A 16000-nucleotide genomic window follows, 5' to 3' on the forward strand; every position below is an offset into this window, starting at 1 on the left:
AGTTTTAATGATAATCATTGGTGCTATATTCATAAGTAACCACATGATTTTACCCGAGAGCATTAAAATGATGTATTATCATGTTTTCATTCTGAAAACTACTTAATCGAGAATCTGTCCTTGTAATATTGGGCTCATTGCCACAACATGTTCTAGATGGGGCACAAGCCTAACATAAGACTCACCTATGCTCATGCACAGGGCAGTTTGGAATCTGTAATAGTCTCTTTCATGTAAGAGGAACACCAGAGTATTCACAAGAAAACTTATTCAGACATTGGGAGAACATTAAAGCTCCATGTAGAAAGTGATTTAAGTGTGGAATTCAAATGCAGGACACCAGATCCACGAGGCAGCGGTGCTAATTACTGTCCTACCATTCTTTCCCAATAGTCAAGTGTGTTTAGTACAGATAATTGTCATTCCATATCCTACATGTTAATAACTGCTTTAAATCTGCAGCTTATGATGGAGAAACCAGATAGTAAGGAAATAACTCAATTTATTGAATCATTGTCAAATATAAGTCCTAAATTGTTTTGTGGATTCAGACACATTGAAGTTCTAGCCATTCAAGTAAGTTGTTCGAGTATTGTGGTCATCAGGATTAGTATAACTAAAAGGATTCTTTTAAATAAATACAGTATAATTTTACCCATCCCATTTTACATCTTAAGTTGTATAACGCCTTTTATGTCAAATTCGATTTGTGTGCTTAAAATCAAAGGCTCCTAAATTTCTGTTCAGATGAAACCTTGTCGTGTTTTTTTTTTTTTTTTTCCCCTACATTTCCACAAATTAACAAACTGTAAAATATTTTATAACTTATGGGATGTTAGTGTGTGTGTGTGTGTGTGTGTGATATATATATAGTAATATATATAAATATGCTTTAAAACTGAATTTAGGTTTGCTTATTTAGAGCACATCCTTAATGTTCTCTTTTCAGCTCAGAAATGTGAAAAGTCCCTGAACTTTACAAAAAACAAAAGTGTTTCCAAATGTCATAATTTTGTACATTTGCTAAAAGGACACACTTTGTCCCTCCAAGACAGTAAATTACGATTTTGAGTTTGACTTTTTTGGAAGAATAATACCTTTCTCAATGGTTTTATTAAGTATGCTATATGAATGTACACTTTTTACAGTATATGCATTTATGTTTACACCAACTTAAAATGGTGCCTCATTTAAATATATGGAAATTCATTTCTCATTTCAGTGCAATCAATAGTTTAAAGAGACTTTCAAGATGCACTTTCTGTATGGCTCCAAACATGATTTCGTTCTGGACATGTTGGTATTTTCAGAATAAAAGGATGTGCCACAGTTGATATCTCAATCCATCTCTCAATATCTGTTGAGGAGCACCATGCCTCTGAAAGAAGAGGAACAGAAAATTAATTGCACAATTTTGTGGTGATTGCAGGTAGATGACATGTGGTGTTCTGCTACAGAGTACAGAACATTAAGTTAAAAAAAACGCATATTGGCAAGGCACCTGAAGTTTGTGATTCCTAGGTGATTAAACCATTTTTTCAATTATTCATTTCCGTTTCCTCAAAGTATCATGGGAACAGAACTATTTTCCTGTATTTGAGTTGGCAACGTTCGTTCAGTCAGTCAGTCATTGTCCAAGTACTCAAACCTGCAGTACACCATATTTAACTTTTTAGTATAATAAGAGGAGTGTCAACATATTTTTCTACATACTGAAATCCATCCATTATCCAACCCACTATATCCTAACTACAGGGTCATGGGGGTCTGCTGGAGCCAATCCCAGCCAACACAGGGCGCAAGGCAGGAACAAATCCCGGGCAGGACCAGGACGCCAGTCCACCGCAGGACACCCACACACCAAGCACACACTAGGAACAATTTAGGATCGCCAATCCACCTAACCTTCATATCCTTGGACTGTGGGAGGAAACCCACACCGAGTATTTCTGTTTGTCCTTTTCTGAATTTTTTTTTTTTTTTCCCCGCTCGTAACTTTGGCCCTTGTGGTTTGCATTTAATGTCCCAATTAAGAATAATTTTTCAATTGATCAATTGTGTTTTTTCTCTCCTTTTGTTTTATCAGAGCCATTATTCCATCAAGAAGGTTGCAGCAATACTTGGAATCGGGACAGAAAATGTCATACTGGTGAAATGCAATGAGCGGTACTAGCATGCATTAATATTTAAAGCATTTGTTCATAAACAAAACAGACTTCCTGAATCTCATATGGTTATTCTTGTGATCAAATGGGCAAATCATTCAGACTTGCATATTTTTAAATCACTTGGAATAATATATATTAGTAGGGAATCAGAGCCCATCCTGGTACCATTATGTCCAAGGCAGGAACCCGTTATAGAAAGTTCTCTTTAATTCCTAGAAATTGGGCAGAATATGTAATGTGCTGTTTTCTTCATAATATCCATATACAATATATAATCAATTATACACAAGAAAATGTATGTAGTTGTAAAAGGGCTATGTAAGCATGAATCTGTAAAAGAAAAATGTAAGGAAAATTATTTATACACTGACATACTGGCATTACAAACATATGTTACTTATTGAACTTTCATTAGATGGAGACTTAAAAAGGTTACAGACAGAGCACTTTGGTTGTTATTTTTTCATTTTGGAATAACTATTTACCTGTAATGAACACAGTAATGGACCACAGTGAACCGAAGGAGCATTAGCACAGCTGAAGAGCTCCAGCATATATTGATTCAAGCAAACGGAGGCAGTAAGTAGGTGGCAAGCCCTGTAGTGTACAGAGGGCCTCAGAAGGGTCTTCTCCAATAGCCTAAGAATTATATCACAGAGAATGAGCAGGAAGGTGACATTACCCTCACCCATTTCCAAGGTGGCAGCCAAGGCACTTCATAGAAGATGGGGAAGACTCTGAAGCTTATTGTTTTCTGGCATCAACAACAAAGAAACACACTTACAAATAATCAATTACTATCTATATCCACCTTAGTAAAAGGACAAGTACTAATGCTTGTCATGCGAAATCCATTGGAATGGAAAATGCAGTGCATTTTAATGTTACATGCGATACAAAATCCAGTCCAATAAATGGTGCACTGCAAACTTTAATGCTGAATACACTGAGATTTACTTTGATTAATTAGATTTCAACCTGTCTTAGACAGGTAGCACAGCTAGTTCAATGACATAGCATTGAATAAATGGCATATCTTTATACATATATGTTAAAGGCCACATATAAAACATAAGCCAAAACAAAACATTTTTTAATGGAACAATAAAATCTACACAACAGCAGCACAAAAAACATTACTATACATAAACTTACACTGTATTCATTTTATAACTGAGATTTCTATATGAAATATTGAGAGAGCTGGTATATATTGAATAAATTACCATTTAAGCAAACCTGACAACATGTCAAATGGCACAGCTTACTTTATCTCCACGGTGAGGTACAATATAGCAGATATATGCCTTCATTGGTTTGGTGGCTACTGAAAAGTTCGAAGGCTTTAAAAATCTGAATATTGTGAATATCTGTGATTATCTTTCAATCATTGTTCTGGTGTTTGCATTGAATCTTTGGAACATAAAATGCATACCATCCCCACCTTCACCTCATTGGTTTATAGTTGTGGGTTTTTGTTTTTTTTTTTTGCATTCTTCCAAGGGCATCCCAAGACGAGACTTTCACAGGAACATAATCTTATTTGCTTGTTTATAGTTTTTCAGTTAAACTTAAAACCTAAAAAAGGAAAACTTTAGCACAGCAATTATTTTTTTCATATGATAACAAGGAGATATTAAGTTAGATTGCTCCAGGGGTGTTGTACATATAGCTGACCGTGAGCTCTGCCTCTAAAACTCTGAGTAAGTTGGGTATGCAAAAAAGAGAATTTCCCCTCTGGGATTAATGAAACATTTGCACAGCAATTATTTTTTTCATATGATATCTCCTTGTTGTTAGATTGCTCCAGGGGTGTTGTACATATAGCTGACCGTGAGCTCTGCCTCTAAAACTCTGAGTAAGTTGGGTATGCAAAAAAGAGAATTTCCCCTCTGGGATTAATGAAACATTTGCACAGCAATTATTTTTTTCATATGATAATATCTCCTTGTTAAGTTAGATTGCTCCAGGGGTGTTGTACATATAGCTGACCGTGAGCTCTGCCTCTAAAACTCTGAGTAAGTTGGGTATGCAAAAAAGAGAATTTCCCCTCTGGGATTAATGAAACATTTGCACAGCAATTATTTTTTTCATATGATAATATCTCCTTGTTAAGTTAGATTGCTCCAGGGGTGTTGTACATATAGCTGACTGTGAGCTCTGCCTCTAAAACTCTGAGTAAGTTGGGTATGCAAAAAAGAGAATTTCCCCTCTGGGATTAATACAGTATACCAAGAATGCAGTGAACCAGTTGTGTTCCTTGCCCCTACTTAAATTTTTAAAATGAGGGAATAAATGGTGAACAACTGTCTCTGTGTATTTATTTCTTTTGAAACTCTCTACATCTTTAAAACACAATTTTATTTTGTTTGTCCTTTTTATGCAACTGTGTTTCAAGTCACAGACTTGAAATCAACACACAGGTATTTATGCTACTTCTCATTATAAGTAGGTCAAGCATCTTATCTTTCAGACTTGCTGTCCCTAGGGCAGGGGTGGCAAACTCCAGTCCTGGAGTGCCGCAGTGGCTGCAGGTTTTCATTCTAACCCATTTTCCTAATCAGTGACCAGTTTTCACTGCTAATTAACTTTTTTCCCTTCATTTTAATAGCCCTGTTTTTAAGGATTCAGTGCACTGAATTAACAATTTTCTTCATTAAATGACAGCCAAACAGAAATCAAACATGAGACAAGTCAACAGTTGACCAGCTAAATTGGGGTTTCAAACTCCAACTAATTTCACTCCAACCAGTTTCTTAATGAGAAGCCAATTCTTGCTGTTAATTAAACTTATTTAATTCTATGACTTGTTACTGCTCTCATTCTGACACAGCAGACATTTCCATAACTGTTGATTTTCTGTTTTTTAAGAACATCGTCAAAATGTTTTGGGGACCTGAGAAATCAACCTTACGGAGACCTTCACCTTTCTATATTTTCAGATATTCTGTGATGGGCACGGTTGAGCTGGTCATGTGGCACCTTGTTTGGTGTCTCATTATTGTTTGTCAGCTAATTAAAGAAAAAGAAACAACCAAGGGGCCTGAATTAAGTTAATTAAAATTTAAGGTAAAAGAAGTTAATTAGCAGCAAAAACTAATGAAGATGGTTAGAATGAAACACTGCGGCACTCCAGGACTGGAGTTTGCCACCCCTACCCTAAGGCATTGTGGGGTTCAGCTCCGGGGGAACAAATCCTACAGTGATATCTAACAAACAGTTCTGTGCAGTTTATGATGGTGGTTTGATGGTTGAAAAGCAAACATATTAACCAAGAATCTAAATTCAAATTCAGACAATTACCTTTTTACTTTTTCTTTAATCGAGCCTTTTTCTTGCTATTTTGTCATGGCCCTTATTGTCCTGGAAGATATCTATTGCAGTTTGGAAGTTGTTTTCATTTGAATGAACACTGAATTTTTTATGTACTAAAATCAACAAGTCTTGGTAGCAATTTGTACAAGTTCAACTAGTACATTGGTAATTCCCGTATAACTGATAGGTAGATTTTAGTCATAAATTTAAAACCAACATTTTTTTTTTGTTTGGTCTGGAGAAACAAAGATTTAAAAACTAAAGAGTTTTTTGATTGTGTGTCTCACCTGTGCTGTTCAAATTCTAAAAAATATAATTTCAACACATTGAATGATGAGCAAATGTAATATTGTTCTCTGACATTTAGGTAATGTTGTTTAGTAGTTTTACAATGTTTAAATGCAACATTAAAATACATGGTATGAGTAATATCTACATTTGTACATTTTCGTTTAGGGGAAAAATGATTCCATCTGATTTAATGCTTAAAATCCTGGAAGCAAAGGAAAAAGTAAGTAGAACCTTTTAACCTGAGGAAAGAAAAGCAGAACACCATTTCAGTACTTCAGATTAAAATAGGTTTTTGGGTTTTTTTCCTCAGTTACAACAACATAATGATATAGTGAATTTTGTTTATTTTATATAGTATCCTTGTCATAGTGCTTTACCTAAATAGTAAAGGAAACAAGGCATGATATTCTAATACAAGCTTTATAGCGTTCAGAGTCAGAGAGATGGGATTCCACTCCAAACATAAGTTGAAACCAACTGTCACTTGATGCCATTTTAATAATACAGATTAATATTCACAGACATAAGAACTTGTGAAACCAATAAGGGTCTCTAAAGCTATACATTGAATCTACAGTGTCACAATGCTAACCACTACACCACCATCCCAAACACAGCAAGAATGTTTCAAAAACTGTTTCTTCTATTCGTCATTGAAGTAACTGTGTTAATCAGAATACATTGGAACACTTTAAAAGAATTACACTTTTAAGATAATAAATGTAATATCATATTGAAAATCAACAGGTAACAGACTAATGTGGAGAAATAAAATGATTCAAAAGTAAGAATTTGCAAGGCTATATTTTATCTTGTCTGATTATACTGACAACTTATTTTAAAGAAGATCATGGTGGCCAAGCAACATCTTGGTATACAGTGCCTCAGGTGTCTTATAGGAATGTTTTGCTATTTTCTGTTGTCTTCTGTCTTTTAATTTTTTAATAAACTATGTGGCTTCGCCCCCTGCTCACATCGCTCGCCTACCCCCCGGTCTGTGCTACACTCCAGCCACTTCACGTCTCTGCCGCTCGTGTATGTGGATTTCACTTTCACCAAACAACCAATCTTTTAATTCTCGTGGATACGCCTCTTCATTGGGAAGAAACACTACTTTTTCCTGATGGTAACACGAATTAGCCAATCTACAAGTCTCCGACTTAGTTTAAATCCAAACAATATATTCAATCTCTTTTCACTGTTCTGTTATTTCACCGAGTAATAATTTCCATTTGTTTGCGCTAATGAGATCTTTACTATCAGTTTTTTGAGACTTTCAAATTTTAGTACTTACACATGCTGAGCAGGTTAGAGATAATGAATCGTGCCAATGTTTTTTGAACCTCTTTACGACGTTCAACTTTGTCATCTACTCTTTGTCTTTTATTATCGGCCTCAGGCGTGGTTAAATCTCTTGGTACAAAGTCTCGTCTCGTGGGACTTGAAAGTATCTCTCTGAAAAAGACACATCTTATCCCAGGCTAAAAAGTCTCGGCTCGTCCCAGGATTTTTATATAATAGGGAGAAATGGATGTGTGGTAAGTACTTGTGCATTAAGAGAATACTTGTTGGTTTGCTAATTAGCCTAATATACAAGTCTTTGGGATAATCAAGAATAACTAGAGTACCAGGAAAAAATCTGTGCAGGCTTGAGGTGATCGTTCATACCTCAAATACATTAAAAGTAGAATATAAAAATCTTTTTTTGTTTTTTTCTTGAAGCTCTGATGTAGCAGCAGTATCTACTGCTTTGCCCTAAAAGTAAATGTTAACAGTATGTCATAACAAAAATCATTCAGAACAGTTAATGATAAAACCCTAATCAAAAAAATCATTGCCTTTTGAAAAGTGTTGCACAAAATAACTTGGATGGATGTAACATTGTTCATGTCATGCTATTACAGTACTTGTCTAACATGGCTGAATAATGAACTCTGTATAGTCATGCGCAACTAAATAAATAACATCTCCAGGGTAGTACAGGATTGCCAGGAACCAAGCCCTTTCCTGGCTATTCCATAAATGGCTTTAGGGCCCACAACAGGGGTATAATTGGCAATTCAGAGGTGCTACTGAACCTAATTCCACATATTCTGAATGTGGAATGAAACCAGAAACCCAATGGAAATGTGTAAAAACTGAAAGCACATACACACACAAATGCATCACTGCTGGAGTCTTAGCATGCTGAAGTAACACTGCTATTCCCTACATTACTTTAGCCACTGCAAAAGGAAAACAAAAAGGATAACCATGTAGATCATGTACACACTAAATATCAATAAACTGAGTAAATCCTTTATTTGTGTGTTACATTGTTAAACAAATGCATTAGTTTATTAAGACATATTGCTTATAGAACCATTTGTACTTGTGATCTAGTTTCATAAAATGTGCTTTTATAAATCTTATTGAGAAAGCATAATAAATCCAGATCCAAGATGAATTATGAATTAAACTAGTGAAGGTTATTAGGCATAAAACTGCTGCAGATGAAGCCTGCTGTTTATATTAAGAGGGGGGGGGGGGGGGTTTGGGGGTTGGTGGTATTAAAAACGTGCCAGTCGGCCAATCTTGATTTGATTTAATGCAAATACTGCATTTTTCAAGTCTGTACTGAATTTAATATCTTTGGAACTTCAGATTTAACTAATTTAAATGACCAGTAATGTCAATAAAATAATAAAATGAGAAACCATTCACACTTAGAAAGTTTTGCAAGTTTAAAGCCATTTAAATGCTGTATAAAAACTTAATTTTGATAAGATAATTGTGGAAATGAAAAAAAATGCCACAAAATAACCAACACACATTTTTGAGAATTAGTGAGTCTGGGTCTTGAGAAATCTACAGTTTTACATTTTCTCTCTTGACTCTCACTAATATTGCAAAAGCAGATTAGCCTGATCTTAATAGTTATTTGATTGTCCAGTCAATTGTGAAGAAATATCCTTTTTGAACATCAAGCTCTTCCAAAGCTGTTCTAAGCTGTGATACTTTTAGACCTGTTATTATATACAAGCAAAATCAGTAATGAATTATGAACTATTCAGTAAAATTTATATTTTTGTTCTTTTATATTAAAAAAAAAAATTGACACAATAAGTTTTTTGTTTGTTTGTTTTTATTCCAAAGAGAGCTTGCTTAATAGAAGATGTCAACTATGATATTTGTGTGTAAGAGTATACATTAATTAACTTGGAATCTCCCAAAAATGTAACATAAAAAATATACAGTTACTACCTTTTTATGGGTAAAAAGAAGTACTAAAACAGTTTTAGTAAGCATGAGGCAGCAGCTATTATATAACCATGGTGCCTCAAAGCCACCTTGCAATGAACAGTACTATTGGAAAATAAAATGTACATTTAGCTGCATATTTTTCAAGTCTCACTCTTTTCAGCTCTTGTATTTTTCGTTCACCATACTTTTTCTAACAATGTAGCACCTTCGCTTGGCTTGTAGTTAACTCAACGCAAATGGAGGTAAATGCTGGGAGCAGAGCTTAGTAATTACTTTTTTTTTTTTTTTCTTAGGGCTTCCTTCCTCTCAAATTTGCCAATTTTTGTGCATCTTTCCGTCATTGGGAAGCTGCCTCTTAAGTTCTCAGTTGGAAAAGCTGTAATACTAGGGTGTTGTACCATGTTAGCCATTATGAATGTAGAGAAAAATCAATCAAAATGACACCTTTTATTGGCTAACTAAAAAGATTACAATATGCAAGCTTTCGAGGCAACACGGGCCCCTTCTTCAGGCAAGGTGTAATACAGAAACTGGAGTTCCCTGTGTTTATATATACACACTCTAGGACAAGAGACAACATTGGTAAATCTTTAAGTGAGAAATCTTAAATGTAAAAAATTAATAGATTCCTCCAGGCTAGGGTTCATTTAACAAGAGAGAGAGAACAACAATGTATGGTCAAGATCTTTGGATGAGATAACTGTCCAACAAAGTCTTTTGAAGTTTCTGATGAGTTTTTCAAGACAATATGGGTCTGTAGACAGGTTGTCAGTGTCAGTCTGAGAGATGCAAACAATCCTCATATCTGGCCATAAAACTCTTCTCTCCATTTAAACCATGTTGTAATGTATTAAATTTTAGCATGAGTTTAACTTCCCATTCTTTTCTCTCTTGCTGTGTTTTGAAGTTTCCCATAAGCACTGTGACTTTAAAGTCCCTCTCACAGTGTCCATGGCTGTTGAAGTGGGCCGCTACAGGAACATCTGTGTTGCCACATTTAATGTGGAACCTGTGTAAATTCATTCTCTGGTGGAGTGTTTGTCCAGTTTCTCCCACAGAGTGCAGTGTCAGGACATTTCATGCAGAGAATTGGGTAGATCACATTAGATGATCTGCAGGAAAATGATCTCCTTATGTGATGTTCTAGTTGGCAGTGTGGTACAACTACACAGCCTGCATTACAAATGTGAGCACGTTTTACATCTTTTCTGTAGGCTGGGAGATGTACCATTTTCTGTTGGTTCACTTAGGGAGCTTTGGACAATTAGTTGCTGAAGGTTTGGTGGTTGTCTGTATGCCAGGAGGGGAGGTTCAGGAAATACATTTTTCAGTGTTTGGTCATTGTTTAGCATTGGCTGAAGTTCTTTTATAATTTTTCGAAGTGCTTCAAGATGTGGGTTGTAGGTGACAACAAGGGGGATGTGGTTCTTGTTGTCTTTGGTTTTATATTCCAGAAGATTGTCTCTGGGTATGGCAGTAGCTCTTCTTATTTGAGTGTATGTTGTTTTGGGGGTATATCCTTGTCTAATGAAATCTTGTCTGAGCTCCTGCAGTTTTTTATCCCGGTCTTTCGAGTCTGAGCAAATACGATTTTGTACCGTATTGCTTGGCTGAAAATAATGGAGCGTCTTATATGCTTGGGGTGGAAGCTATCACTTCTTAGGTAGGTCCGTCTGTCTGTTGGTTTGTGAAAAACAGAAGTTACAAAGGTGTTGTCTTTCAGTTGAACGGTGGTGTTAAGGAAGCTGACTTCTGTTTTTGAGTAATTCAGCTTCAGCTTTATGTTGGGGTGGTACCTTCTCACTGGCAGTCCAGATTAAGAAGATGTCATCTATGTAACGGAGATGCAACATTGGTTTTAAGATGCACATTGACATGAAATGTTGGAAAAGCTGGTATTCTGCTCTTTTACAGTACTTTGTTGGAGATTGTCACTCTGAATTTCCCTGATTCTACATCCATCTTTGGTTGAGCTCTGTATTTGGCAAGTAAAATTACTCAATTTATAAAGCAGTAAAAAAAAAAAAAATAATAATGTTGCCAGTCTCCTTTCATAGCCTGCCAGGATAGCAAAAACTACTTCACTTTTAGTTGCATAAATCAGCCTGCTTCTCACCTAATTTGTTTGTTGTCCAAATTCTAGGATTTGTGGTCCTCGTAGAAAATACAGAATACCAATAATTATATAAAGCACATATTAGCATATAGTGAAATTCCATGAACTCATTTGAATTTCTTACAGTATTTTGTATTTTCTCATGTACACTATGATCCAAAATGTATGCGCATATGTATATTGTATACTGAGTTTATAGAATCTGTATGGGTTTCACAATGGCTAATGAGTAAGAAAAGTGGATTTGAGAAGGATTAATTCTCCAAAAATAACAGAACTTTAGTAATGTGAAGATAACTAAGTGATCAGTTCAATAATAGTATCCTGTATTTGGATAACAACATATCCAAAAAATCAAGCTCATACATTTCTTAAAATGCATAAAGTACATATTACTCATTTAGGAAGAGTGGCATGCCTCCATCACTTTTGTACTCCTGCTTCACTACAGTTAGGAGTTTTTCTACTATTTGAATACTCCTGTCCATAATTGTCATTCATAAAACTCCTACATTCATTACTACCACACTTTGTTCTAATGGTAGCTCAGAGGCCAAACTACTGGTACCACTGCATAGACAAACCATTGTAATAATCTTTTTAGCAGCCACTGTTGTCTGAAAGTTGTCAGTTTGAAGAAGCTGTGATTGGAGCAAACACATGTTAATCACAATATACTGGCCAGTTTTCTCTTTATATAGCACAGTGAGTGCCATAAATCTCTTGCATTATAACACACGTGAAATGGAGAAGAAAATGAAAAATTGATTTAATGTTAAAAATAGGACTCCTGGGAAATGCTGTGGAATGTTCTTGGAGAGCTGTGCTTATGATTTAAAATTGTTTTCCATTCCTCATTTAAAATACTTCTCATACTAAGTGACAAACTAAAATGCACCAAGCACACCTATAGCATGATGCATATATACAGTAAGCCATAGTAAATGTATATTTATACATGTGTAAGTGCATGTATGTGTGTTTAACTCTGTTAAGACGCCATAGGTATGGAACAGTTACAATGATGAATCTGAGGCAATCCAATATACTGTATATAAAAACAAGGGAGTAGTAAACCATATTTGAGCTAGAGGTACTCAAGAATGAGATTTTCTGGCAGAATTTCCAAATGACAAATAGAAGCCAATTATATACCCTTTCTATTTTCTTGATACTGCAGTAACATTTGAATAGATGCACTTTAATCCTACTGATTAATAAACTAGCACTGATTTTTGTGGCAGGCTCAGGGATTCAATGGAAACAGGGGTTACTGGAGAGTGTTGTACTAAAGAGATCTTAACATTTTAAAGTAAGTCTCAGAACTCTGAAAGATAGTTATAGGTTGTGGGGCATACGTGGTCAGTCTTTTACAGCGCGACACTCAGGAAATGACTGAGGTTTAGGATGTAACTAATAGAGTGGCAATGCAGCATTGTAAAAGAGAGTGTGTGTGAATAAAAGGTTAGAAGTAGAGGTCTGATGGGTTGGGGGGGTTGGGGAACAGATCACTGCTTAGTTCAGAAAGGACTTACTAAACAGTTAGCACCAGGAGTAACCTGGGGCCTCATGTATAACGCCGTGCGTAGAACTCACACTATAACATGGCGTAAGCACAAAAGCGGGAATGTGCGTACGCACAGAAAAATCCAGATGCAGGAATCTGAACGTACGCAAACTTTCACATTCTTCCACTACATAAATCCTGATCAGCGTGAAAAGTAACGCACATGCATGCGCCTTCTGTCCCGCCCCAATTCCTCCCAGAATTACGCCTCTTTGAATATGCAAATCAATATAAATAGCCTTCTGTGAAAAGACAATGGGAAAAGCACGGGGAAAAATATAAGAATTTCAGTGAATACCAAGTGGAGGCAAAGGAAAAACATACTATTTGTTGGTTTAAACAGTGATATAATCAACAAAAGGAAGTTGATCGAGTGACAGTGTCAGAGAAACTCGAAAGCTCAAGTTCACAAAGTCGCACAGTGCCCGAAATAAAAAAGAAATTGCATATCAAAGTCGCCGTAAAAAGGCGAGTCGTAGCCCACCGTCTGAGTGTCATATGAAAGCTTATTAGGGTACAGACAAAAAAAATAGGCACACAGTGGGGAAAAAAGCACGAAATGTCAACTTTAATTTTGAAATGTCCACTTTAATCACATAGTTTATTTTGCCATTAAAGTAGAACATCATAAACTTCATCTTAAAATCGTTTAATTTACTAGTTTCTCAAATCCCATTGTAACTAAAGTAGCACTTTAAATGCTTTGTTCTGTATTTGATCTTCTATGTGTGTGAATCACTACCTGCTTCTTAAACGGGCTTTCTCTTTCTCCGATAGGACACACAATCCATTACATTCACGATATTACAGCTCTCTGAATAATTAAAATACTGAGATGTATACGTGATATCTTTTTCATGATGATAGGAATGAAAGCATGTTATTAAACATGGGAACACGGTGGCGCAGTACTTGTTCATGTCTCACGCAAGAGGCTTGCTGTGCCATGCGCAACCTTCGATGAAATAATTTATTACAGAAGTACTGTCTCTTTCAAACGTACTAACGTACAATTCCTATCCTTACTTTTCTTTCTCCAAATACCCAATCGCCACACAATCAGCTCTGTAATAGACATGAAGCCATCTGTAAGCTTAGAATGCCGATTGTTCAAAACTTTTAAGGAATATTGAAATATCTTCGTAGTACATGTTTAATTATTCTATCTGTTTATCCTTCCAGTGTCGCGTCAGCACGAGCAAGAATACAATGCAAAGCAGGAACAATCCATGAACTAGCTAGCGCTGCGGCACCGTGTCCTCACATGTTTAATTATTAACAATACTGATTATTTAAATGAAGTTAAAGTTTTATCTGTATAATATAATCAACATATTTTGCTGCATTTCATCTTAAAAATGACATCGTCATCATATGTAAATATGCGCTTTATAAAGTGGTGCAGGTTGTGCAATATTATAACTGTAGTGCAAGTTTACAGTGAGGTAATTGTACTTATAAGTCCAAACAGTTCTACAAGGAGCACTTGATGGACTGATTGAGTGCGTTTATAGTTCTTGGGATGAAACGTTTTCTAAACCGCGAAGTCCGTACAGGGAAGTCTGAAACGTTTTGCCGTGGCTCAGGCAGCGTTTGCTTCATGCTGTATACTGATAATTCTCTTTCCGATCAGCTGCTGCTGTGATTCCCCACTCAGATACAGTGATATAAATACTCCGAGTGGTGCAGTGAGAGTAATATGGAAAAAGATGATCTGTTGTGGCAACCCTTAACGGGAGCAGCTGAAAGAAGAAGGATGCATTGAGAGTAACAACGCTAAAGCAGTTATGGTATTTGGAATACTATGGCTATTCCCTGGACCATTATATTGCTGCAGGTTAATTACAATCAGATGCATTACACTAATAAACAATATGCAGTTAGTTTCAGTGTATTTATAAAGCCGCGTCAGGAATGTGGATCTAAGAAAGAAAGGGTGACCACACAGGAACAGTAGCACTGCTTTGACGCTGGGTGCCGCCAGTCTGCAAAACCAAGTGGAGAAATTGTGTATGCCAGGACATGAGGTACCGTGGAAAAGTACGTGAAAAGTTTAGGTTTTATACATCGCGATTTGAGCGTGGAAACGTTCGTACACAACATTTCTGTGCGTACGCACCGTTTATACACGACGACCCTGGTCTTTTGACCATGTTGTGTTTCATTTGTTAGTTTATTTTTGCCATTTTCTGCTTGAAATTACAAAGACCTCGGCGCTGTGTATATATATAATTAATTTTTTTTTTTTTTTTTTTTAAATCTCTTTTCAGGGATGCATTCCTTTGTATGTCAATGCCACTGCTGGGACTACAGTTTATGGAGCGATTGATCCACTTACTGAAATTGCAGATATCTGTGAAGAGCACCAGTTGTGGATGCATGTTGATGTATGTATATTAAGCATTAGAGTGATTAAAACTATGAAATGTGAAATCTTTTGAGAAATCTTAAATACTGTATTACTATAACTTTAAATATTATGTCCCTTTCTCTTTATGTATTGTAAAACTAGAAAACTTCATGTGTTTTAAATCAATATACTTAAAATTTGCCAGCACTGCTATTAAATTTACATACATGTTCTATTGTATATAGTATTTCTAACTTGGACAAAATGTTTATCTCTTAACTCAGATACTTATCTTCCTGTTTACTGCATCTGTTATTCTGGCTTCATAGTATGTGTCAACATATTCTATCCATCCAGTTTCTTAACCCACTTCAAGCTAAGCATATTTGAAGGAAACAATGAACAACTAGTCATGCGCGGAAAGAGCAGCTACAACCTTCATTTGTACTCAAATGTCAAGTAGAACCATTTACCTGTGCTTCTACCACAACACCGTTGTAGGTTCTACACTTCCTAAACTCTCAACTTTCTGTAATATTTTTTCAAATTTCTCACTGACTTTAGCATTTTACTGTCTTACATTTAACAAAATTGAATTCATACTTCCTTTTCAAATTACTCTACTTACTTACTCTGTTTAAAGAATTTAGACCCAAAAACATTTTTCCACCCCATGTTTATTTGCCCAGTTTGAGCAACATTACTTTAAATTCTATTCTATTCTAATTCTATTTTCCATCATCTTGGCCATTCCCTGTGGTGGAGACCAATTATTCTAATGTGAACTGAAATTGTATTTAATATTTAATAACCTCTTCTTTAGCGTCATATCATTCTCCATCATGATGCACTTTTATATCTCCTCCTTCAACTTTGATTTCACTCACACAAATAATTTCAGGTTTTCCTCACCAAATGATATATTTTTCCAAATGTAACTCCTCAATTTT

The 16000-nt window shown here is 35.7% G+C and overlaps 1 protein-coding gene across 2 annotated transcripts in view; it reads left to right on the forward strand.

The window, feature by feature from the left end:
* gad3 (glutamate decarboxylase 3) overlaps positions 1–16000 on the forward strand; it is a 212635-nt gene that overhangs the window by 180956 nt on the left and 15679 nt on the right. For both annotated transcript variants that reach the window (XM_051929368.1, XM_028803827.2), the window contains 3 exons: positions 2087–2166; positions 5940–5994; positions 14971–15087. In XM_051929368.1, the coding sequence (XP_051785328.1) occupies positions 2087–2166; positions 5940–5994; positions 14971–15087 (252 nt within the window). The remainder of the gene's footprint in view (positions 1–2086; positions 2167–5939; positions 5995–14970; positions 15088–16000) is intronic.

The sequence above is a fragment of the Erpetoichthys calabaricus genome, chromosome 6 (assembly GCF_900747795.2).
Source record: "Erpetoichthys calabaricus chromosome 6, fErpCal1.3, whole genome shotgun sequence".
Classification (NCBI taxonomy): domain Eukaryota; kingdom Metazoa; phylum Chordata; class Cladistia; order Polypteriformes; family Polypteridae; genus Erpetoichthys; species Erpetoichthys calabaricus.